We start from the raw sequence: 22,298 nt of genomic DNA on the forward strand, positions 1-22,298 counted from the left end.
ATTATCGATGCGTTAGATAACTTCTTGCACTTTATGCGTGGCTACGGCTGGAATGGTCAATCATGCAAAGCAGAAATGACCCAGTTCGACAAGGCTCCGTGATGGAGTAAAGTTTATTGCTGGCAGGACCCAACTATGAGCAAGGCTTGAAGTGAAAGATTACCTTCCCGTCGCTGACTTATGATGAATAGGCTTTCATTGCGAATCGGACCTAGTTACTATTAAAATATGTTGTGACATATGGTGGGTCGATGTGATTTACCTCTTTAGCCGTGTTATAGTTAAACATCCATTTATCAAAAGGCAGAGTGTTGAATGGTGCATTGCCGTCGCCTTCCCCCATCGGCAACGTTTTCTGCTCGTCTGTCAACTCAGACCCCGGCGGTTTGCCAGAGTTGTACAACTTGTAATTCCACGTTGAGCCATTCTGAAGCCTAGTCACTCGAGGAATGCGAATCATCTCCCACGTCTCGATTATCTTCGGCACGTTCCCACTGCTCTTTGAGAACAGTATAGACAACGCATCTATATCCTCCACAATAGAGCTGAATCCTTCTGCCAAGTTCGGAAGCATCGCATGCGCAGAATCTCCAAGAAGAACCAGCCTCCGCTTCGGACTCGACCACGTATCCAAAGGTTCCAGTCTAGCTAGGCGCCAACGGGAGCAGCTCTGCACCATGTTTGCCAGAGCAACGACGGTGGGATTGAACGACGAGACGAAGCTCTTGACTACTTCACTGTCGTCAGTTGCATCGAAAAGCTTCTGTTCGCTGGCTTCGCTGTCTGCAGCACCGTGTTGAATCGAGAACATAATGTTGAACAGGCTTCGATGGTGATTGTACTTGCCAATGGCATAACCGCCGTGGCCAGCCCACATGATTCCATTCTCTGACTCGGGCTCTTGACAAAGGGATTTGGTTCTCTCGTCGTTAGCGAGCATACCGGCTGGAATCTCAGTTGGATAATGTGTCGAAGGCGCCCGGATCACAGTGAGGCGGGATGGGTCGACATTAGTAAGAATCTGAGATCGCAGACGAGAGGATATCCCATCGGCTGCCAAGATCAAATCTGCTGTGATTCTGTTGCCAGCCTTGCACGTTGCATACGCAGCTTGGTCATACTCTTCAACTGTGACAATCTCATTGCCAAAGTGCACCTTGGCTCCGGCTTCGCATGCCTCATCATATAGAACGGTCTGCAATGCTTGGCGGTCAGTGGACCACTCCGGAAACTCTGAGTAAATCCCAGGATTGAGAGTATGCAACAACTCATTCGTGTTGCCATTACGCGTCTCGTGCTCTTTGATCGGGGCAGTCACAGCTTCAAAGGCTTCGCGCATCTGCCATCGGTAAAAACATCTCACGCCATTTGATCTGACAAAAATGGCTCCGCTCGCGGTGGATAACGATTGCGATCTTTCGAATAGATCGACTTTGTGGCCGTCACGTGCTAATCGACATGCTGCAGCGAGACCTCCTAAGCCTCCGCCGGCAATGACGATACGTTGCTTCTTCGTATCCATGATACTGGCAGATCTTCCCAAGGCCGACTTGTGTAGTAAAAAGTTGGGTTTGAGTGCCTCCCCGGTTGACATTCAGAAGCCTCTTATAAAGTGGCTTGAATTGCCTCGTACTCGTGTCACGCCGCATTAAATGTCGCTCCGCGATTACTGGATCAAAGCAATCTCACCTAAGATATAGCGGCGTCGCACATTGATCATAAGCAACGATAAGCACTAGATGTCATCGACTCGGAGCGTTGGGGGGAGATCATCCGAGATATCCGCAGAACAAGTTGACTTACGTAGAAAAGGTTGATATATGTCTAAGCTGTCGCAATATAAACAATAGTAAAAAATAGTTCGATGCTCGTAGTCTAAATAAATGCATTGGGGACAGAAGCACAATTTTCCAAACATTCTAGGGCCCCGGTCGTTCATTCTTGATATCCAGACATAAACCCAAGGATACCAACCATACTCCAATAGATGCCAATTCGTAGAGTTATTACATTCGCTCTTCCATATCTATCATTACATCATCGTTCGTTTCGTCGGGAGTGGGAAGGCCGTCTTGAGCGATTCACGCCAGAAAGCCGATTATGCAGAGGCTGATTTCTATTGCCCTAGGTATGAAGTTAGGTTTCGGAATAGGTCGTTATGGCATAAGACACTTGTAACTTACGTCGAAACACAGGCCAACACCAGTGCGGCGAGGAACAAAGGCTCTGATGGCTCTGTATCGTCGTCAAGAGCGTTGCCTCCAGGCCACCAATCTCTGAACCATCCAAAGCAAGCAAGGCAAGCAATTGATCCAAGGGTAATGAAGCAATGGATAACGAGGCTGAAAGACGGGTGAATGGTTGGGAGAGTCCTGGTCACTAAGCAGACAAGCTCTACTAATACCCAGCAGAGAGTCGTGATGAACTGACTGTTTAGTCCATGTCTTAATAAAGATTGATGATAGACTTACTGCAGGTCCCAGTATCCCAATAGCGACGGCGGTCCTTGATGAAGGAATAGCTGAAACCACGATGCCAGCGATCGAAACAGAGAGAGCTAAGACGCGCAGCGCCAGCCCGAGATTCCGGAACCTCGGTGGCTTCTGTGGCTGCAAAATAATGGTTTTGGGATCGTCTTCCAAGTCCATGTTTATTGATAGTTTCGATAAGATAAGTAACAAAACATAGCTGACCTTCAACAAAGGCCTTTCATGGTAGCGATGCCATCACGCCTCTTTATGGGTTTGACAATGGCAAGATAGGCTGACGTAGAATACGTAAAAATGTCACAAGACACGGGCGAAAGATTGCACCGCTGCACCCAACGACTGATTTCCCAACATTTCCATATTAAAAATTTTATAATGACATGCCACTTTTTTTAGCCTCATGACGCAAGTGTCACTGACACGTGAAGACGGAGCGCAAGGCTGGCTAAAGCCCGTTGGCTTTTTTATCTCTGGAGCCACGTGGGTATTCGCCGATAAGGACAAATTAAGATCTACCTTGATCTTGGCTGTTTTGAACCATGGCTCAAGGTATTTACTAACAGATGTTGATATGCAGGGACCCGCAAATGTTAAATCGTCCATAGAGATAAACTCCGTTTTGATAGAGATGTCGGAATTGGGTTTAGCTTGCGAGACATGCCATGATCTGACTGGGTCTTGGGGATTATGACTAACGATAGCTTCATGGCCGTCACATGTTTGAAAAAATTGAAATGACTGCCTATTACGCAATTTGGCTCAATTAAGTTTTTGATAAGGCCACGGAGGCTCGGGAGAACTGTCACCGGGGTGCGAGGACACCGCGGATCGGGGAGATTCGTGGATGGCTTGTCACTCCGTCGGAGCATTTTGGAGCTGAGCTTACCCAGCGGCAGATTAGGGCTTTATAACTACCGGTCTTAACTCCCGGCGTCCCAGCTGAACCATACGAAAGCTTGGCGAGCCAGCAAAGCGAGAGCGTGGGTCCGTCGGTCATTCTTAAGTTGACTTACACCATTGAAAGTGAGCTGGCCCTATTCCCCAACCATTACGAACTACAGCATATAAGTAACTGACCCCAAGCTGCCATATAACATTTCACTTCTGCAGAATCTGGATATAGCTGTCGGGGATTCAGATTACAGTATAGGTCCATGACCTACGGTGGTCTGTTAACCAAGTCTGGTCCGCGATTGCAGTGGGTCCAAGACTACAAGAATTTTAACTGCTACGTTACTTATTTCTATCCAATAATTCGGAAATAAGTTTCGAAATCCTATCACTCGTCTAATCCCTCGGTCAGTACGCGGTTAAAGTTGTGCTAAGGCTCCAAAACGAACGCCGCCTTAGTACCCACTAAAACATAATGTGATATTGATACTACTATTATACGAACTTCGATCAAGAGTCAGTCAGATAACTAAATTCTTGTTTATAATAGGTAACAGTCCACTATGTCCAAGTAATCATGGGTCAGGCTGGTCAAGCACGTGATATTGTTGCCTGATTCGCGTCTTACACCTCCAGACTAGCGCGAAACAATGTCTTCCATCATTCCATCAATCTCATGAGAAAAGATCGCCATGACTCGCCTCAAAGATATCCCGAACGAGATCCTCACGAGTATCTTCACACATCTCTCTGACATCAACCACTCCAGCATCTTCAACGTCACTCTCGTCAACAAACATTTCAATCAGCTCGCCAGTCCTCTTCGCGTTCGTCACTGGAGCGATGAAGGCTTCTACGGCTACTACGACGGCGATTCACCATGTCCGCCAATTTCAAGACTAGCGCTCGAACTCTTACGCCATCCTGAATATCGTCTACAAGTCAAGACTCTATCGTTCTCATACTTCCAAAGTAGCCAGGACCGCGACGCGGCTCGCGTCCCCATGAAACTCGAAAATCTCCAAATGCTCGCCTGGGCAGCTGAAGAAGTTGTTCCGACACTCGCCGAGTCAACATATATATGTGCCCGCATCCTCGAGGACAACGACGACGCCATTGCTGTTCTTGTCCTGGCATGGGCGACGAACTTGAGGAGCCTCAGCGTGACGATTCCAGACTTTGATCCAACGCCAGGGTATGATGAAGGACCTCTTGTTCTGCGCTTTGCAAAACAACTAGCTCTTCGTTTTGAGAGCAGAGACCTCAAACCAAGTGCACCGCTGCCGCTTTCCAAGCTTCGAGAACTCGAGTTTCGGCACGAGAGTATCGAAAGTATTGTTGGGCTCAAGTATCTGACCCCGTTTCTCTATCTGCCCAATCTCAAGAACCTCAAGACATATAGACTTGGTGATCAAGAGTACAACGATCTTGAGGAAAGCGTTCAAAATTATATCAAAGACAAATACTGCATGCCGTTTCCGAAGGGTACCTCATCTATTGAGTCTATAACTATCAAAGAGACTACTTTATCGAGTGCTGGACTCTCAGATCTTCTTGGATCTTGTAGCAGCTTGAGATATTTCTACCTTCACTTCTCATTCGACCTCGAGGACAATAAGCGGAACTGGACTACACTAGCTAACAGCCTGGTTCATCAAGCAGCATCTCTGGAGGAGTTGGATCTGTGTGTTGATAACTGTGATGTTGAGTGGGTAGGAGATACTGTTGACGACGGGACAGACATTTCTAAGCCCATCGATTTCAAAGATTGCTACCAGCAACTCACTAGCCTCAAAAGCCTCAGGGTTCCTATGCCTCAACTATCTGGTCACTATCTGTGGTCGCGGTTAGGATCTCTAGGGGCCAGCCCTGTGCGGTTACCGGAATCTATCCAACATCTCAGGCTTTTGGACATCAACTTGTGGTCTAACGCACGACGCCTTTCCGAACATGAAATCTCACCCTTCTTGGACTTTGTTGTTAATCTCCTCAGGGAGACGGGACGACAAGGGCGATTGAGAAATCTTCAGACACTGGATTGTACCAAAGCACTTTGGGACGACCCAAAGAGAGAAAGGATACAAGAAATCAAGGATCTGGCAGAAGAGCGCGGGATCAATATTCTCCTTGACGCACGGAAACATGATAGGCATGGGCGAGATCTTGGTGCATGAGTGCAAATAAATTACAGATCAGATTCGTAATCTAAATTCTATATACATCTTAAAAGCTGAGAACCAAGTCCTTCAACTTCTGGAAGTTAGGGGTTCCATACCCAGTGGTAGGGTCCCATCCAGCTGTCGCGTTCCATCGAGCACCAGGAACAAGACCAGATCCAGCGGGCTCTGGCTGTCCAGACTGGGTGTTGTTACCATCACATCCAATAGCATAGCCACCGGTGATGTCAGTCAGAACCTTGGGTCCATGCTTGTAGATAAGAGGGTTCAACCAGCCCAAGCTCTTCTTGCCAGCCTTGAAGCGAGCATCGTTCAACAGACCAACGATGGCAGCCCAAACAGGAGCAGCAGCGCTGGTGCCTCCGCTTCCAGCCTGCTTACCATTGTAGATAACCTCGTAGTCGGGAGCAACACTGTGTCCAGCAACATCAGGGAAACCTCGGCCCTCCCAGTTGGTATAAGGACCGTAGTACTTCTTGGTCTCCTTGGAGACAGTCTTCATGTACTTCTTGATGGCCTTGTCCTGGTAGCTGGGTCGGGGGAAGTACTTGCTGAAACCACCGGAGGATCCCTCCCAGGCGATCTCGGGGGTGACGTCGACGGTGCCGCCAACGGAGGTGAGGTAGGGGCACGTGGCGGGGAAGATGGCGTTGAACTCGACGGTCTTGTAGTCAGGAGCAAGGCAGCCGGAACCGACACCAATGTCACCGGAGGAGAAAATGACACTGATGCCTCGGAGACCGAGAAGACCGATCATGTTGCATGTGAGTTCAGCATACTCACGAGGGACGCTCTGTTACAGAGTTAGATGGCACTTTTATTAGGAACTGGGTGATAGAACTTACGTCTTCTTCATCACCGTAGGAAGTGGAGATGACGGCAGGGAGATGCTTCTGTCCCAAGAGGTAACGGAAGAAAGGCACGTAAGGCTCGTTCTGGTTGTCCTTCTCGGTGGGCTGATCGATGTTGGGAACGAAGGGTCTGCGCACGTTAGTAACTCTGAACCTGACACAGCATGGATGAAACTCACGGTGAACCTCCAGTGATGTACTGCTTGAAAGGAAGAGGGTGAGCAATTCCAACAATGTTCTCAGCATCGAGGTTAGCCTCTCCGTAGTTTTTGTGCGCAGTGTTCTGATCATCAGTGCCGTTATTGATCAGAATAGTGGTGTAGTTCTGCTTAGGAATGCCGAACAGCTCCTCAAACTTGAAGACATCAGAGTAGATAGCAGCCTGGCCGAGAAAGCTGCTGAAACCAATCTCACTTCCAGACTCGGCATCAGGAGTGTAGTCGCCAATGTTGTACATCTGCTTGAGGCAAGAGGGAGTAATGCTTGTTTGGCAAGACGCATCAACGGTGCTCTTGGAGGGAGAGACCTTGCGCTCTTGGAGAGTGCGCGATGGGTGAGGCACGGGGTTGAACGCAACGGTGCCACCGAAGTTGGTGCTAGGATCAACGAATTGAACGTGGCCAGCGACATCATCAGGAATGGAGTAAGACAGCGTTCTCAGCTTCGTCTGACCATCCTTGGTGTAGTACTGATAGTCACCTCCAAGAAGCGTATTGGCCTTGTCAACATCAGCAGCAAAGTCAATGAAGGCACCGTTGACCTTGTAGTGCTTGATGCCCTTTGACTTGAGCCACTTGGTCACACTAGCCACCGCCTCGCTGGAGGGAGAGAAAGTGCTGGTCAGCTCATCGTGGGACAGCCAGTTGCCGTAGTTGGCGCTGTCGGGGCTGGAGAGGTCAAGAAGCTTTGATTCAAGCTGATCCACGTTTTGCAGGGTCAGCGCAAGACTGAAGACGTGCTGCGTGTTGGAAGCGACTTTGGCGGTTTTCTGGACTTGCCAGCCTTGAGGCGCTTCGGCGTGGTGAGAGAAGGACTTGCCAAATGCTGAGGGGAGCGCCGATAAGGCGAGGACGAGGTTTTGGGAGGAAATATACATGGTGACGTAGACACCTAGCAGAACAAAAGAATGACTTGACAAGACCAGAGACTGGATGGCAGATAAAATTGTGATGTCTGTGAATTTGGCTCATTTATCTACATATTCTGTTCTTATCACTTATCACGAATCTACCAAGTTCACGCGCCTCTGGATAACACGGCAAAGAAATGGATAAGTCGAATCACAAAAGGACTCAGTGTTGGACAAAAGGCCTCCGGGGTTCTTGGCGCCGAGCTTCTCGATTGGGGGCATTTTCCGTATCCCGTATGCAGATCATGATGCGATTAGTCCGATATGGGAAGTTACTCAGGGGAACGCTGTGGGGTCACGCACGGATAACGGCATTCACTATCTTATCTGTGAGGGAATGTTTGTTAGTTCTGGTGGACTTTTTGTTGGAGGGATCACGCGATACGGAGGACAAAAGTGCGTGCGTTGTGTTGTGGAATGGGACGGGGATGGAAGGTTACATGTAAGGAAATACGGAAATGGTGAGTGAGATTGAGTTCGAGGTTATTGGGCATTGAGTTTGCGGAATTAGTCATGCCTACGGATATTCCGTAGGGGATACATGCCAAGCGCATCGGCGGGAAGGATTGCTTCTGGAATAATGCCGTTGATGGTCTACTGGAAATAACCGGGTTTAAATGGTGCCAAGAAATTCAGCACATGAATCTGTGAGTGTGCCTCGCTGGAACGCGGGTTATGTCCTCCGCACGACGTTGATTGAGGTTAAGAGCTTTCCCCATCATATTGTACGACAATCAATATTTAAGTCCTTTTATGATGATTAATGAACAATAAAATTTGATTCTATCATTTATTTCCGCAGACTGAAATGTCTGATCATATACCGCCGAGATAAAGATACCAAGTCATTTACAATTCATCTGCTCTAGGTTATCCTGCTTCACAGAACAGTCAGGTCCAGGTACCATACACGCTAACCCTTCTCAGTAAGTTACATCAAATCTCCCACTTCACCAATCACATCACTTGCTTTCGAAGCGGTCAAAATGGCAGTCAACCAATGTCAGCACCCAATCTCAACCACTCAACGCCTCTCGCCAAGACACAATGAATGCCAAGGAGACTGCCGCAGCCAATCCAGGCTCAGAGACAGAGGCAACCACCTACTTCAAAGTCCTCAGCCTCGTCATTCTCCCCTTCATCGTGACATACCTCTTCACTTCCTTCGGCAACAAGGGCTATCAGCATGGCCAAAGCGCACGAGAGCCTCCGAGGGTTCCGTACTGGATTCCCTACGTAGGTAACACAATTGGCTTCGCTTTCGATACTGAGCGCTTCTTATCGTCTATTCTGTAAGTTCTCCCCGGGCCGATAAGTCTTGGCCTCCACTGATCTCCGCCAAGATCCAAATTCGGCAAAGTCCCGCTTCGTATCTTTGTAGGTGCAGAGCCTATGTACTTTATTCCTCATGGCCAGCCTATCATTGAGGTCTTCAAGGCATCGCGGCATTTGACTACCAAGTCTCTTGGTGTCATAACTGTTCGCGATGCGTTTGGCGTACCAGAGTGTGATATGCCGATCTATGTTGATGACGATTCTGAATATGGACATGTTGACCCATCAAAGAGATTTGACTTTGTCCAGCATCGTGATTTACATGCTCTTTTGACAGGAGGACCACTGAACTCCATGGTTGCAAAGTTTGTCAAGATCTATTCCGATATTATCGAGCAAGATACCAGGTTGAAAGAGGACGAGTGGACCGAGGTCGATGATCTTTACGAGTGGCTCAAAAACAATCTTCTCCGGGCTGCAATAACTGCTTTGTGCGGCGACAAGTTTCTTGAAATCTCGCCGACCTTTCTCGAAGACTTTTGGGTGTTTGACTATCACCTCCCCAACCTCTTGAAGCGGATGCCACGGTGGCTGGTTCCAAAAAGCTACGCGGCCAGAGACAAGTGCCATCAGAGCGTGCTACGGTATCATGAATACGGAAAGCGGAAGTTTGACTTTCTTGATGAAGAAGGCGTCGTCAAGAAGGACTGGACACCAGACTATGGAGCAAGGGTGATGAGTGCTAGGCAGAAGATGTTTCAGAGCGTTGGAATGACCCCCGAGGGCGGCGCTGCTCTTGACCTGGGGCTTATGTGGGCGTAGGTCAAGTACTAATAACTTGTGAGCTCGACTGACGACTTGTAGAACAAATGCTAATGCCATTCCCGCCGGAATGTGGATCCTACTTGATATATTGCTCGACAAGGACCTAAAGAACAGAGTGATGGCCGAAATGCAACCTTCTTTCATCGACGATTCTCTATCTTTCGATATTGATAAGCTCTGCTCCGGACCCCTGATCAATTCCATCTATCTCGAGACGTTACGTCTCCGTGTTGCTTCACCGGTTGGACGAACACCAATTATCCCCGATCTAAAGATGGGAAGATGGAAATTCAAGCAAGGCGTCGGCATGCTATCTTCATCCTGGGTCGGCGGCCACGATCCTGATTTCTGGAACACTGGATATGTACAGCCTGGCGGAATTGAAGAGCACCCCGTTGAATCATTCTGGGCAGAGCGGTTCCTGGTCTACGAGAATGATGCAGGCAGTGGTCCTGTTCGACCAACTGCTCTTGCGGAAAAGCCCACAAAGCGTACCCCAGAGGACGATCGTAAAGCACGGCCGACAATTGATGGAACGCAAGGTTACTGGTATCCTTACGGAGGCGGGACAAGAATGTGCCCTGGTCGATTCTTCGCCAAACAGGAACTCATAGCTGCTGTGGCGGTCGCTCTGCGTGCTTTTGACATCGAACTTGTTGACCCCGAAGCGGCGAGTAAGGTCAGGCCGAATATGGATTACTTTCCGTTTGGAACTATCCCACCCAAGGGTAAGGTAGCTGCTCGGATTAGGAGGCGAAAGTTGTGATATAGCTAGGTTGGCTTTGGGTTGCAGTAAATTTAGGCCAGATACGACATCATATTCTTGGATCTGACTATCAGCCCTTCAAGATCGGCGATGAAGCCTCTTCACCAGGCTTAACGACTGAACTCTAGAGCGACAACCTAGACCGTCTTTCTTGGAAAACCACCGACGAGGAAGGGACTGGGAACATTGACTCTCCTGGATTACTGCATCTCATTTATATAAATCTACTGTTAATTATCTTGTTAATCTGTTGTTTGGCGTGGCGACATACTCAATCAAGGTATCTTGACCAGAATGCATCTCCTCCGAAAGCTCGACAAAGACCAACTAGGAAATCATTGAAAATATCTTGAGTCGAACGACAGGCTACGAGTGTACCACTATCGTTTTTGGGGCCATCTTACGAGCATATATGGGCATTTTAGACGGTGTAGTCCTAGGTATACTGAATACAAACATCGAATCGTCAACAAATGGTATCACTCTATCTGCACTAAGCCAAATCCACTTCTCCATTGACTCCAAGACTTTACTGTTTATCCTCAGCTCGGCACCCCAACTGCTCCAAAGTTGATACTCCCAGTACTACCCAACTCATTCAACCAACCCTCCACATCAGAGCTCACACCAAGAGCAAACTCCTCCTCAACAACCCCAACCTGCCACGTATTCGTCACCACCAAATCCCCGCCCTGAGCAGAAATGACACTGAACGTCAACGCCGACCCAAATGTCGGCGCAGTCTGAGTGAAAGTCGCACTCTCAATAGCCCAGCTACCCTCAGTTTTACCCTGTATAACACCAAGATTACTTATCTCCCATGAATACGACCGCGTTTTGCCATGGTCCTTGACGAAAGACTGCCAGTCCTTCACAAACTTGGCCAGTCCAATATGATCATTCTTGGTACCCAAGTCCAGCTTGGCAGATAGACCGTCCCGTATCGCTTTCGCGCACGACCAGACCGTCGTTTCTAGATTTGCGCTCATATTTGGCTTGGTTTGAGCCTCGTTGATCTGTTCCCGAACCTTGGCAACGAGTTCCTCATCAAACGTAAACGGCCAGTATGCCACGCTATTGATGGCAGTCTTGTTCATGTCGATGCTCGGATGGCCCGGCTTCTGAAACTGTCTCAGACAAACAGGTGTACCGCATAGGAACGCAGAAGCCTTGATCTCCGCCAGCCTCGTTGCCATCGATACCGCAATGAGCGAGTGCATCAGTCCTGTCAAAGTCGTGCCGTGTTCACGACACGCGCCAAGTACAGGCTTTAGTGCCTTTTTCGTGACTTTCGTGGCCACCATGCTCGTAGTGGAAGGTTCTGTAGGTATTGGTGCCCATGTCGCCATGTGAGGTAGTTCTTTCGCCTTCATCGAGGCGATAATATCCCTCCCGAACTCACCAACGATGAAATGCAGGGAGACAGGTAGTTTGATCAAGTGGTGTAATGGAGGCGTGAGTTCCGTGTTCGGGACCTCGAAGATGCGGTCTCTGAGAATCACGGCGTCGTCGTCTGGTGTGTTGAGACAAGCAAAGAGGCTGTCTTGGAAGACCTTTCCGCTCTTCCCATCTGCCGCGGTATGCTCCCAAGCAAAGACAATATCAATAAAGTTGGACTCGGCTGGCCTGAGTACAGTCGCTCTCCACCCGGGTTGGGTCTCGAGATTGGTATAGGGCTCATTGACTTGCCATTCCAAGATAGCATGAAGAACTGATTCGTACTCATCTTGATCAGAGACCGTCCGCCATTCTATGTGATTATTCAAGTCGATCTGATCAAGTCGTACCCAGTACTGCTTCTTAGAATCCGCATTGATTCGCCCAACCGTGAACAGCGGATGCCTGAGAATAGCACGGGCGAAGGCATTCTCAACAATGACTTGGAATGCTGCAGCATCCGAGGTAAGGAGTGCTTCGGGAATGCGATAACGACATGATATTGCACAGCCAATGATTGCACCTAACGAATAATGAGCGGCTTGGAGGTGTTCACTGCAAGATGTTAGCTCTACTACTAAGACTGCGGGATGAGGTAGTACTCACACAGGGCTGAGCTTCCGCAAGACCTTGTCCCTGTCGTTTAAACTCCTGACGCTCTTCTTGCTACGAAGGCGGTCGATCATGTTTGACGACATGCTGTAGCTGTAACCCTCGGCTGCAGGAAGAAAGTTAAAGTCTGTACGGAGCAGCGAGTTAAGCTCTTTAACTATAAAGCTTTAGAAGCATGGACATGACAATTTTATAGTAAAGTTTATTAAAATAGAATAGTCTCCCACTGTCAGATGGTGACACGCTCGGTTGGCTTCAAGGTGAACTGACAGGGTTGTTTAGCCAATCAGCTAGTCCTGTTCCGTTGGTCGTCGTGGCCCTTGTTCGTGACGGTGACGCTAGCGCGGTCATGATTGGGTTGATTCATTCTGTCGGGCGTCCGCGGGCACAAGGTCCAGTCGCGTTTCGGCACCTTTGATTGAGGCTCAGGGCGTCGCTTTACCCTACAAGGCTACTGTACGCATCGTTCGCACTCGGATAAAGTTGCCTAGAGTGTTTCAGGGGTTTGCTCGATCAGTTCATCTGAACATTTCGTATTACCAGAGCTGATTGGTGGACCCAAGCTTCCGTCATTGACCTGGTTGATAGTCTGGCCAGACCATAATACAGCTCAACTACGAAGATCAAGACGCGTCCGATTGCAAGTCATGTTCTTGTCCCTGAAAGTAAGTAGATGTGTCAATGTTGAGGCTGGCGTTGACTTTGGTAGGGGTAGGACCTCTGCTTGAAATACCGGCCGCCGCAGACCCGCGGGCCGGCTCCGATCACTAGCGTCAGCCGTACAAGGTTTAAGCACGAATGATATAAACTGACAAGAAGCCGCACATGGGGACAGGCCCTGTTCTCTCAAGCTCAAAGATTGATGCTCAACGCTTCATGCCCAGTCGGAGACTTCCCCGTGGCAGCATATACTGTCAGTGATCATGCCCATGTACACAGTCGCTTGTTCAAGTCGGATCCACTGACGTTACAGTGTCTGCATATAAAGTGACATCGAAATTTTGAGCATAGCATACAGAGCTCATGAAACTCTAAGCTCTCTGTGCTTTGAGCGTAATAGAAGTTGTTTTGTTCAAATTGTCCTTCATATGTAGATCGAGCAGTATACTGGCCTAGAAGTAAAGAAGAAATCGTTGAGGAGAAGAAGCAGAAGGAAGAGTAGGCCACGATATACCGAACATTAACGTGACAGAAGACAGGTATTAGGAAGAATGGAATGGTTGGTTCCTTAGTATAGGAATCGCCTGATGTATTATCCGGCGGTGGCAGAAAGTGAATCGCGGGCATAGACTTTTAACTCTAGGAGTCACGAACAGTCAGCATTTCGGACATTCATTGCAATGGCAATACGTGAGTATGTGCCAATGCGCAATTGTGATTGAAGTCCCTCCCTCAGTCCGTAGAAAGTGAACGCCATTTTGGTGTACATAAAACACATGACTGTCCACCGATTGACGCTTCATCGAACATCAATCCGCAAGGACAATACACGAATTCCCACGAGAAGAAACAACACCCTGGCGGCTTACCAACATACAGTGATCATGTGCCGACCGAATGAGACTATCAGGATATGCCGTTGCAAATATAAGGAGACGGAAAAGCGATGGGAACGTTGCCACCTAGCCAACCAGCTCAGATTAGAAAACAAAGACTTGGGTACTTGCCCTCATCTCAAGAAGGCCAAACGTACATTGCAGGGATATAAGTGCATGGAATGCCAATATGCAGACTTGGAGAGAGAGAAACACTGAGGACTCGACCAGAGCGGTATGCGGCAAGTAAAGGCGCAGGGTTTGCCAAGTGCCGGAAGTCTCGCTGTTTACAAAGAGGTACTTTCAAAAAACAAAGAATCGCCAGGTTTAATAAAGACCTTTCATCTCTCAACGCCTGCAAGATCTACATGACCTAATATTTCGCGATTAACGTGACTTACAAAGCATTAAGGGTAAGCTTATTTAAAAAGGATAGCCCGTCGGTAAGCATATACAGGCCACGAGGGCCGCGGATTAGAAAAGGAGTTTCACTATGAAACGTGAACACACAGGTCTGATTTAATGTTCTTAGCTTGTGTGAGTTGGTTCGATGGGCTAAGTACAGTGAGTGATGCTTCGGTCACCCGAACTGTCAACACGATTAATGCAGCTACCGTACCTTAACAGCAGTGAAGCAAGCCTGAAAGGCAGTGATTGAAAGAATTAATTAATGTATTACTTGCGTCATATTCACAAGAGTATTACTTTAATTCAAGACATTTAGTGGCTCATATCTTAGATCTCAAGAAAGTATGCTATGGAACATCTGAATTTATTTGCGATTCACTTGTTTGTAATGTCTTAGTAGTGCAGCAACTGTTTAGCAGATGCTCAACTACGCAATCCCGCCTCATCTCACGAGTACATCCAGCCTTGGAGTTGGGACACCGCACACGCAAGCATCTAATCACATCCATAACGTCCCTAGCAAGCCGTATTCTGTTTGCCTGGATCCTCCTTCTGTCCAGGGGACAGTACTGACATGTCCTGTGATGTCTTTGTATACACTCCAGACAGAATAGATGTCCGCAGGGTGTGATGATCGGAGTCACAAAAATTCCGATACATATCGGACAGACGAGCCGATCCTTGATATCGCTCGTGTATTCAAGGCTGCCAAAGTCTACAAGATTGATTACATCTTGTTGTGTTATACAGTGGCGCTTTGCCTCACGAGAAACAAGAGACTCCACAGGCCATTCCACAGTAGCTGGTTGAGCTGGATATGTCAGCTGCGGGGTGCGGTTGCCACGTTTATTTTCTTTTCTCCTTACAAATTGGTCCCCAGTGAACGGTTGTGTTCTCGGCAGCGCTGAATATGTCGTGAATCAAGAAGTTGGTGTTACGCCGAGGCCTTTGCTGTTGGTGACCTGGCATATCTGCCTACTGGACGCGCCGAATAAATGAGGGGAAGATAAATCGTCATTTGAAGAATGCCATGTGGTATAATCGGTGTGTCATGGATTTTGGGACGGAAATGTGAAAATTGGATTTGATCTTATGGACGGATTCGGGGATCGGCAGGGTCACATGTACCATGCCCATGTTGGAAAAAGAGAGTCAGGGTATGTGGGGATCTATCTATCACCGAAACGACCCCGGGTTACATCATTATGAGCGCTGCATTACAGCCATAATCTGTCATCTGTTTCGGGTATGATCAACTTGTTTTATTTCCTCCGAAGCTGCCAACTTCCGTTAAGCATGCTATACAAGTAGATTACAGCGTGAACAAGAACGGAGCTGGCTATTGTTCCAAAGCAGCACCAGTTAGCTCGACCGTTAATTCCGATTTTATATTTAAGAACAAGAAACGCCTGTATCTATGCCTCTGATGCTTAGGTTGTACTCTAGTGTTACAGTGCGAACTAAGGTACGTACGTTGTCGCTTATTCCCGCAGCCAACTGCAAAGCTTAGCGATTTTGAACCCTAAAAACCTGCTGGTCTAATGCGTGAAGTGAACAGGAAGTCTGCGGAGCAATAATTATTGGCTGCTTCAGATTGACACCAGGACTATCCGTACGTCCGTACGCTACCTTAATGCGGATGGCGCCAAGCCAAATATGCCCCACTAAGGCCAGGGGCCTCGACCTGTAATATCCGTCGTTCCTCTCCGAGACGGGCGCATGTACAGTATCTCTCTCTCTCCTCATTTACATAAACCTAGAGACACACGCGCATGTTGCACACATGGAGGTGACATCATACAAGACGAGTTAGGTTTGTGGAAGTACGGTTACTGGACCCTGCCGATACCTCGATAACCGCCGTCAAATAGATAAACACTGCTCGATTCCCAGATCTCTCTCCGTCCCTCAAGATCGTCACACAATTCACATAATGTGCCATTCCCCCTTAGCAACCACTATGCCATTTCCCTCTCCATTGAGTGAGCCAATTGATGCGACTATTCGATGTACACGCCCTCGTTGTCAGCAACGACGTGCATCCCGCACACGAGCTAAATCCTCATCCACATCTCCCCCAAGAAGATCAAAACATGACCGTTCACGCTTAAAGGTAAAGTACATTCACCAAACCTATATACCTATACTTACTATGCCAGTGCACCGATCGATTATCGGAATGCGTTGGACATCCACTCGGCAATGTCACTGTATTCCAGACATCAGCCATAGCGTCGGCCTTGACGAATGAGACCGAATCCCCTCATGGCAAATGCCATACCGACGCGCCATGCTATATACCTGGAGACCATGAATCATTGCATAGCAAGCTACACACAGACAAGGCTATGTGCAAGCCAACAGGTCTGGGAGTCTCGTACAAGAAGCCTAGACCCCAAAGCCATTCGCCAAAGCACCAACACCACCAACGACAGAATCTGCGGCTTTGGGAGATGAAACTTTCCCAGCCGATCAACAACAGGTCATGCACGTCCTGCCAGACTGAGAACACACCGCGATGGCGCCAGGGTCCGGCAGGACCCCGAACGCTGTGTAATTTCTGCGGTCTAATATATGCGAAGCGACAACAGAAACATGCCGATGCACCATCTAGTCACTGCTTGAGCTCTGACTAGCCTTCCCAAGCGCCCAGAAAAAGTTTCCGCTTAATAATGACCTCCCGGCGACTGCTCACGACTAATTGAACGCTTTGGCTTAGGCCGGTTTGTTTATGATATCACTAGGGAGCAAAAAGCGAAAAGCGAAGCAATGGAAAAAGGAATTTCAGGTTTCTTTACAAATATGAGTTCTCAAAAGGCGACAATGTAATACATCAAGGTCAAACGCCAAGTGCTGTGCCTGTGAAGTGATTGTGTTGCATGTCTCGAATTTAGGCACCAACCCAAAGGTAAACCGCATTACAGAGCGTTACATATTCAAGGGTTTAGGGGTCCGAGGGTCCATGGCATCTCGGGGTCTCAGCAAAAGACACTAGACAGGGATACACGGAGTGTAGTCCCTGTCAACCAACCAGACGAGCAGTAGAAAGCGGAGAGGCCCCGACGGAACTCCCCATCTCCTTTTCGAATGCATGAGTTGAGAATGACGAAATGGCTTTTTTTTGTGGCTTACTTTGTCTTAGCCTGGCAGCGGGAAAGAAATTCCGGATTCTCTTCCTTGGGCAACACTGTACGTAAGAAGGTAGCGCTGCGTGCGGAACAGGCCATATTTCTAGTCTACGGTGCAGCGTTTGTTTTTGGATAGCCAAATTATCCACTAAGAAAAAGAACCTCGGCGGTAAAAAAAAAAAAAAAAACGGCTTGTGATTACCCGGCCTGAATGCCATTCGTAAGGTCAATCGATGATTGAGGGAAGATTGCCACTAACATCGAGTGGCATTTCCATCGGTTGACCATGGGCATGATCGGTGAAACGGGCGAGAGCACCCAGAAGCTCCCAGGGACATAATGTTCTAGACCGTCAAAGACCTTGGGATCTAAAACTCTTTGTCTATCCTTTCTGGTATAGTGCATCTCCGTCAGCGGCCAATAATCTCTTGTCGTGTCCCCTCTTAGCTTCGCGTCGCGGTGGCGACACAGAGGCCCAACGTTAATGGGCGGGGGCTTTATCGTTGATCCTTTTTACCTGGGCTTCCTCCCCAAGCTTGATAATACATACCCATCGTCAGGCGACAGAAAATGCCGGATGCCAGGGATGCACCAATGTCTGAGGACAGGCGCGAGAACGAGACCTCGAGGTACGTTTTGTCAGAGAAACCATATGCTGCTGTCTGAAATGAGCTACTCACCATGGTTCCACAGATACGATGAGTTGCTACGCGCAACGTGTAGGCCCTTCAGTCAGATCAGCGCTACCAAACCCGAAAAGTCACCAGATTCCGTCCTCACTAGTCTCGCTCAGTTAGCAACTTGTCAGACCAACACTGAGCGCTCATTTGTATCTCTATTCGATGAGGTGAGGCAGTACATAGTCGCCGAAGCAACACCCTCCACGTCGCTACTAAACAGCTCATCCAACGGCGACGATGATCTCTTGCTCTGCGGGACGTACATCCCCCGTGCCGACGGGGCCTGTCACTATGCTTTACGCGCTACAGAGGAGGCTCTGAATGCATCTTCCTCGCAAGAGCTGCCGGTAATCGTTGTTCAAGACTTGGCTGTAGACCCGAGATTTGCTGCGAGTCCAAATTGTCGTCCAGGCAGCTTCGCCAGGTTCTACGCCTCTGTACCAATACGGTCTCCTCGGGGCATCAACATCGGTGTCTTGTGCGTCATGAGCTCTACGCCTGGCGGTGACTGGGAAGATAAACACTCAAATTTCATGCGAGGATTGTCGCAGACAATCATGGATCATCTCGAGGGTAACCGAATCAAGCATTCACTAAAACGCAGCATGGCGATGAGCCTTGGGCTCCAGAGATTCACTGAGAGGGGGTTGAACTCACCAGTTCAGAAATCGCCTCTTAGCTCGGAACTTCATCCAAACGAAACCCCAACGCAACGCGATATTGACACTATCTCCTCCACACAATCTGTTCCCTTGGAGAACCCGAAAAACCAACACAAGGATCACACGTCCTCGAATCCATTTCTCATCGCCGCCACCATCGTCAAAGAAGCTCTCCCTGCTGATGACTGCGCCTTTTTCAGCGGAGACTCTCTGGACCTTCATTTGGTCCGCTCACCAGAAACAGAAACTCAGTACGACTTCTCCCTCGATGCCTCTTGCCTAAGTCCAGGCGTCTACAGCAGTGCAAGCGCCGATGATACTCCCACTGCCGCCAAATTCCAACCCTCCTGTCAATTGCTTGGATCCTCCAATACCCTCGGCTCCACAGAGGACGCCAACAACATTTCACAAGTATTTCTATCCCACATGCTTCAACAATATCCGGAAGGCTACATATTCGATTTTGATACACAAGGGTCATTCACTCATGATATGAAACCCGTTGCTCCAGCAGCAGAAGAACAACCGTCATCGCCGATCGCCTTTTCGAGAAACGAACAACATAGCTACGAACAACGGGAACTGCAAAGGGCTTTCAACGGAGCCCGATATGTAGCATTCATACCTATTTGGGACCCTCTGAAGGGCATGATTTCCATCGGCGGCTTTGCGTGGTCAAAAGCACCACGGCGTGAATCCGACAGAGACAGCGAACTGCCGTTCTTCAGGGCCCTCGGAATATTGGCAGCATCCGAGGCATTCCAAATAGAAACACTGGCAGCCGACAAGGCCAAGTCAGACGTTCTGGGCTCGATATCTCACGAACTGCGCTCTCCACTTCACGGAATCACGCTTGGCCTTGAACTGCTAAACGACTCTGGCTTAGGTGCGGCACAGCAAAACATAGCTCACTTGATCGGCACATGCTGCCGTACTCTCCTTGACACAACAGAACATCTGCTCGATTTCACGAAGGTGAATCAATTAGGGCGGTCAGATACGATAATCGACGACCGCTCAGAGAAATCCACGACCAGCACTGCGCCCTCAAACCGGGAGCAGATCATGGATAAAACTGTTCATCTGGACCAGATTGCTGAGGATGTAGTAGAGAGCGTTTATGCCGGTCATAGCTACCAGAATGCGTCGATCGCCCACATCTTCAGCCCTTCCAACAGCCGAACGAGTGCCTACGTCAGCGCTATTCGACGAATGGACTCTATAGAGGCCGCAGAGGCAAAAGCCATCGACCAGAGAAACCGGCAAGAGGATGGCGTCGTTTCCGTGTTTTTACTCTACGATCCAACGATGTCCTGGAGCTTCCAAACGCGGGCCGGTGCGATCCGCCGAATTATTATGAACCTATTTGGAAACTCACTCAAGTACACGTCTCAAGGCTTCATCAAGATCACAATGACTCAATCGCAACCAGAAGATGCAAGAAGTGGAGAACGCATGATTGAATTGGTGGTTGAAGATACGGGTCGAGGAATCAGTGAAGACTTTCTTCGCAATAACATCTTCAAGCCATTCTCCCAAGAGGACCAACTATCTACCGGGACGGGGCTGGGGCTCAGTTTCGTGCAGAGGATGACATACCAGCTTGGCGGCACAATATCCATCAGTAGCCAAGTCGACGTTGGCACCAAAGTCACAGTGTCGATACCCATGCTGCAAGGCACAAGCTCACGGTCTGAAATCGGGCTCTACACACAAAGCACATGCCACGGTCTTCGAGCTAGACTCACCGATCTGCCTCCAAGTCACGGCGTCGCTCTTCAGCATGAGTCTATGACTTTCCAAGCCTTGATGAAAGAGCTATGCTTTGAACATCTAGGTATGGTATCAGACGCGCTATCAGAGATGGAGCGACTAGCTCCAGATGTGGTTGTCGTTCAGGACAGCTCAACGAACAATATTTCAGAACTAGCGCCGTCGTGGCCCGACGCCCCAGTGCTGGTGGTTTGTAACAACGCACTTGTTGTTCAAAGGTACGAGTCAGCGCACGTATCAACTGGACACAGGAGATTATGTGACTACGTTGCACAACCGTGAGTCACCTCGCTTCAAACAGCACCCCTTGTCACTAACACAATATAAGCCTCACTCCGAACAAGCTAGAAAGAGCGGTCTCCAGAGTTGTCACCCTCTGGGCCGAAACAGAAGACAGTCCACACACCGGAGGAACAATACCACTGCCCACACCCGCAGACACGGTATCATGTAGTCAACCACCGACCCCCGCCATAGAGAGCCCCCTGGGCGGCCTCGTCCCAGCCCAAGACTACTTCCAGACCCCACAGTTCCTCCTGGTAGAAGATAACCCCATAAACCTCAAGATGCTAACTCATTTCATGAGGAAGCTCCAAAAACCGTACCGTACAGCAGTAAACGGGCAGGAAGCGGTGAATGTGTATAAGGAGATGCCGGGGCAGTTCAAATGTGTACTCATGGACATATCGATGCCTGTAATGGACGGCTTAGAAGCTACGCGTCAAATACGAGCGTTTGAGCGATACAGCGGAATAGCTACATCCAAGATCTTGGCTATCACGGGGCTTGGGTCTGAGAGTACGCGGGAGGAAGCAACCAGAAGTGGTGTTGATGTTTTTATCACGAAGCCTGTCAAGTTGCGCGAGCTTGAAGTAGTTATTAATAGTTGAGGTGGTGATTTGAGAGACAGGTATCATTTATAGGAATTTGGCTGGACTAATTTGACTAGAGAGCGGCGGGCAAGAGACGACTGTTGATACCAGTGCCTTGCAAGGACTCGGGACCGAGCACATGGGGCTGAGATAAATGACTGCAAGGATCGCAGGAATACAAGGCTTTAACTGTGTAATGAAACCCTAGCCGTGTTGTAGATATAGCTTGTCTTTCCGTAAGGCCTTACAGATATAATGCATATTCTATTACGCAGGCTAGCTCATATAGATATCATACTAATATTTATAAGTAATCGATAGAAGAACTGCAAGTAAGGGGCAGAGTTTCCCATGTGAAAGATAGCTTCCTATTACCAGAGACATACCCCTAAGTCACACAAGGGCTCATAACCCTTGATGCCAGTCCATTCTAACTCACAGGTCAAAGTATGTGTAACGAAGTCTCAAGGGTCAGCTTGATCACTGAAACATGGACCTGCAAGCTCCTTTAACTGAAGCCATCCTCCGTTGAGCATATTTCGTTCTTAGGGCACACAGAAAAGAAATTACAAACTACATTGACAGGGGAAACATAGTTCTGATCCTGTGACTCAGGAAATCATAAGCCTCTTACGATGGTAGCTCAAGCCATGCTGATCGATGACCTTGCAAACAGCATACCGCTGGAAATCTGAACATACTTGACCGATAAGCAGACCTCTATCAAGCTATCTATAGAGATGCTGATGCTTACGCTTAAGCCGGTTCATTTGACTGGTATGGAATTT

At 48.6% G+C, this 22,298-nt stretch overlaps 6 protein-coding genes across 6 annotated transcripts; 3 read left to right on the forward strand and 3 right to left on the reverse strand.

The window, feature by feature from the left end:
- Positions 1 to 211: 211 nt before the first annotated feature.
- FSUBG_2929 (salicylate hydroxylase) lies at positions 212 to 1,522 on the reverse strand (the record flags this gene model as incomplete). The annotated part of the gene is made up of 1 exon (XM_036680755.1): positions 212 to 1,522. One exon carries the CDS (start codon positions 1,520 to 1,522, stop codon positions 212 to 214), a length of 1,311 nt encoding a protein of 436 aa, XP_036541517.1.
- A 2,550-nt stretch (positions 1,523 to 4,072) lies between these two features.
- Positions 4,073 to 5,554, forward strand: FSUBG_2930 (uncharacterized protein; the record flags this gene model as incomplete). The annotated part of the gene is made up of 1 exon (XM_036680757.1): positions 4,073 to 5,554. One exon carries the CDS (start codon positions 4,073 to 4,075, stop codon positions 5,552 to 5,554), a length of 1,482 nt encoding a protein of 493 aa, XP_036541518.1.
- A 49-nt stretch (positions 5,555 to 5,603) lies between these two features.
- FSUBG_2931 (tripeptidyl-peptidase sed4) lies at positions 5,604 to 7,504 on the reverse strand (the record flags this gene model as incomplete). The annotated part of the gene is made up of 3 exons (XM_036680758.1): positions 5,604 to 6,350; positions 6,403 to 6,538; positions 6,588 to 7,504. The coding sequence occupies 3 exons, from the start codon at positions 7,502 to 7,504 to the stop codon at positions 5,604 to 5,606; spliced, it is 1,800 nt and encodes a 599-aa protein (XP_036541519.1).
- Positions 7,505 to 8,584: 1,080 nt separating this feature from the next.
- FSUBG_2932 (cytochrome p450 7a1) lies at positions 8,585 to 10,403 on the forward strand (the record flags this gene model as incomplete). Its single annotated transcript, XM_036680759.1, has 3 exons — positions 8,585 to 8,829; positions 8,881 to 9,630; positions 9,677 to 10,403. The coding sequence occupies 3 exons, from the start codon at positions 8,585 to 8,587 to the stop codon at positions 10,401 to 10,403; spliced, it is 1,722 nt and encodes a 573-aa protein (XP_036541520.1).
- A 542-nt stretch (positions 10,404 to 10,945) lies between these two features.
- FSUBG_2933 (uncharacterized protein) lies at positions 10,946 to 12,526 on the reverse strand (the record flags this gene model as incomplete). The annotated part of the gene is made up of 2 exons (XM_036680760.1): positions 10,946 to 12,395; positions 12,447 to 12,526. The coding sequence occupies 2 exons, from the start codon at positions 12,524 to 12,526 to the stop codon at positions 10,946 to 10,948; spliced, it is 1,530 nt and encodes a 509-aa protein (XP_036541521.1).
- Positions 12,527 to 18,093: 5,567 nt separating this feature from the next.
- On the forward strand, positions 18,094 to 21,092 carry FSUBG_2934 (histidine kinase M2BTp; the record flags this gene model as incomplete). Its single annotated transcript, XM_036680761.1, has 3 exons — positions 18,094 to 18,152; positions 18,217 to 20,856; positions 21,077 to 21,092. 3 exons carry the CDS (start codon positions 18,094 to 18,096, stop codon positions 21,090 to 21,092), a joined length of 2,715 nt encoding a protein of 904 aa, XP_036541522.1.
- Positions 21,093 to 22,298: the final 1,206 nt, after the last annotated feature.

This window comes from Fusarium subglutinans, assembly GCF_013396075.1.
Source record: "Fusarium subglutinans strain NRRL 66333 chromosome Unknown NRRL66333_c0000026, whole genome shotgun sequence".
In the NCBI taxonomy this organism is placed as follows: Eukaryota; Fungi; Ascomycota; class Sordariomycetes; order Hypocreales; family Nectriaceae; genus Fusarium; species Fusarium subglutinans.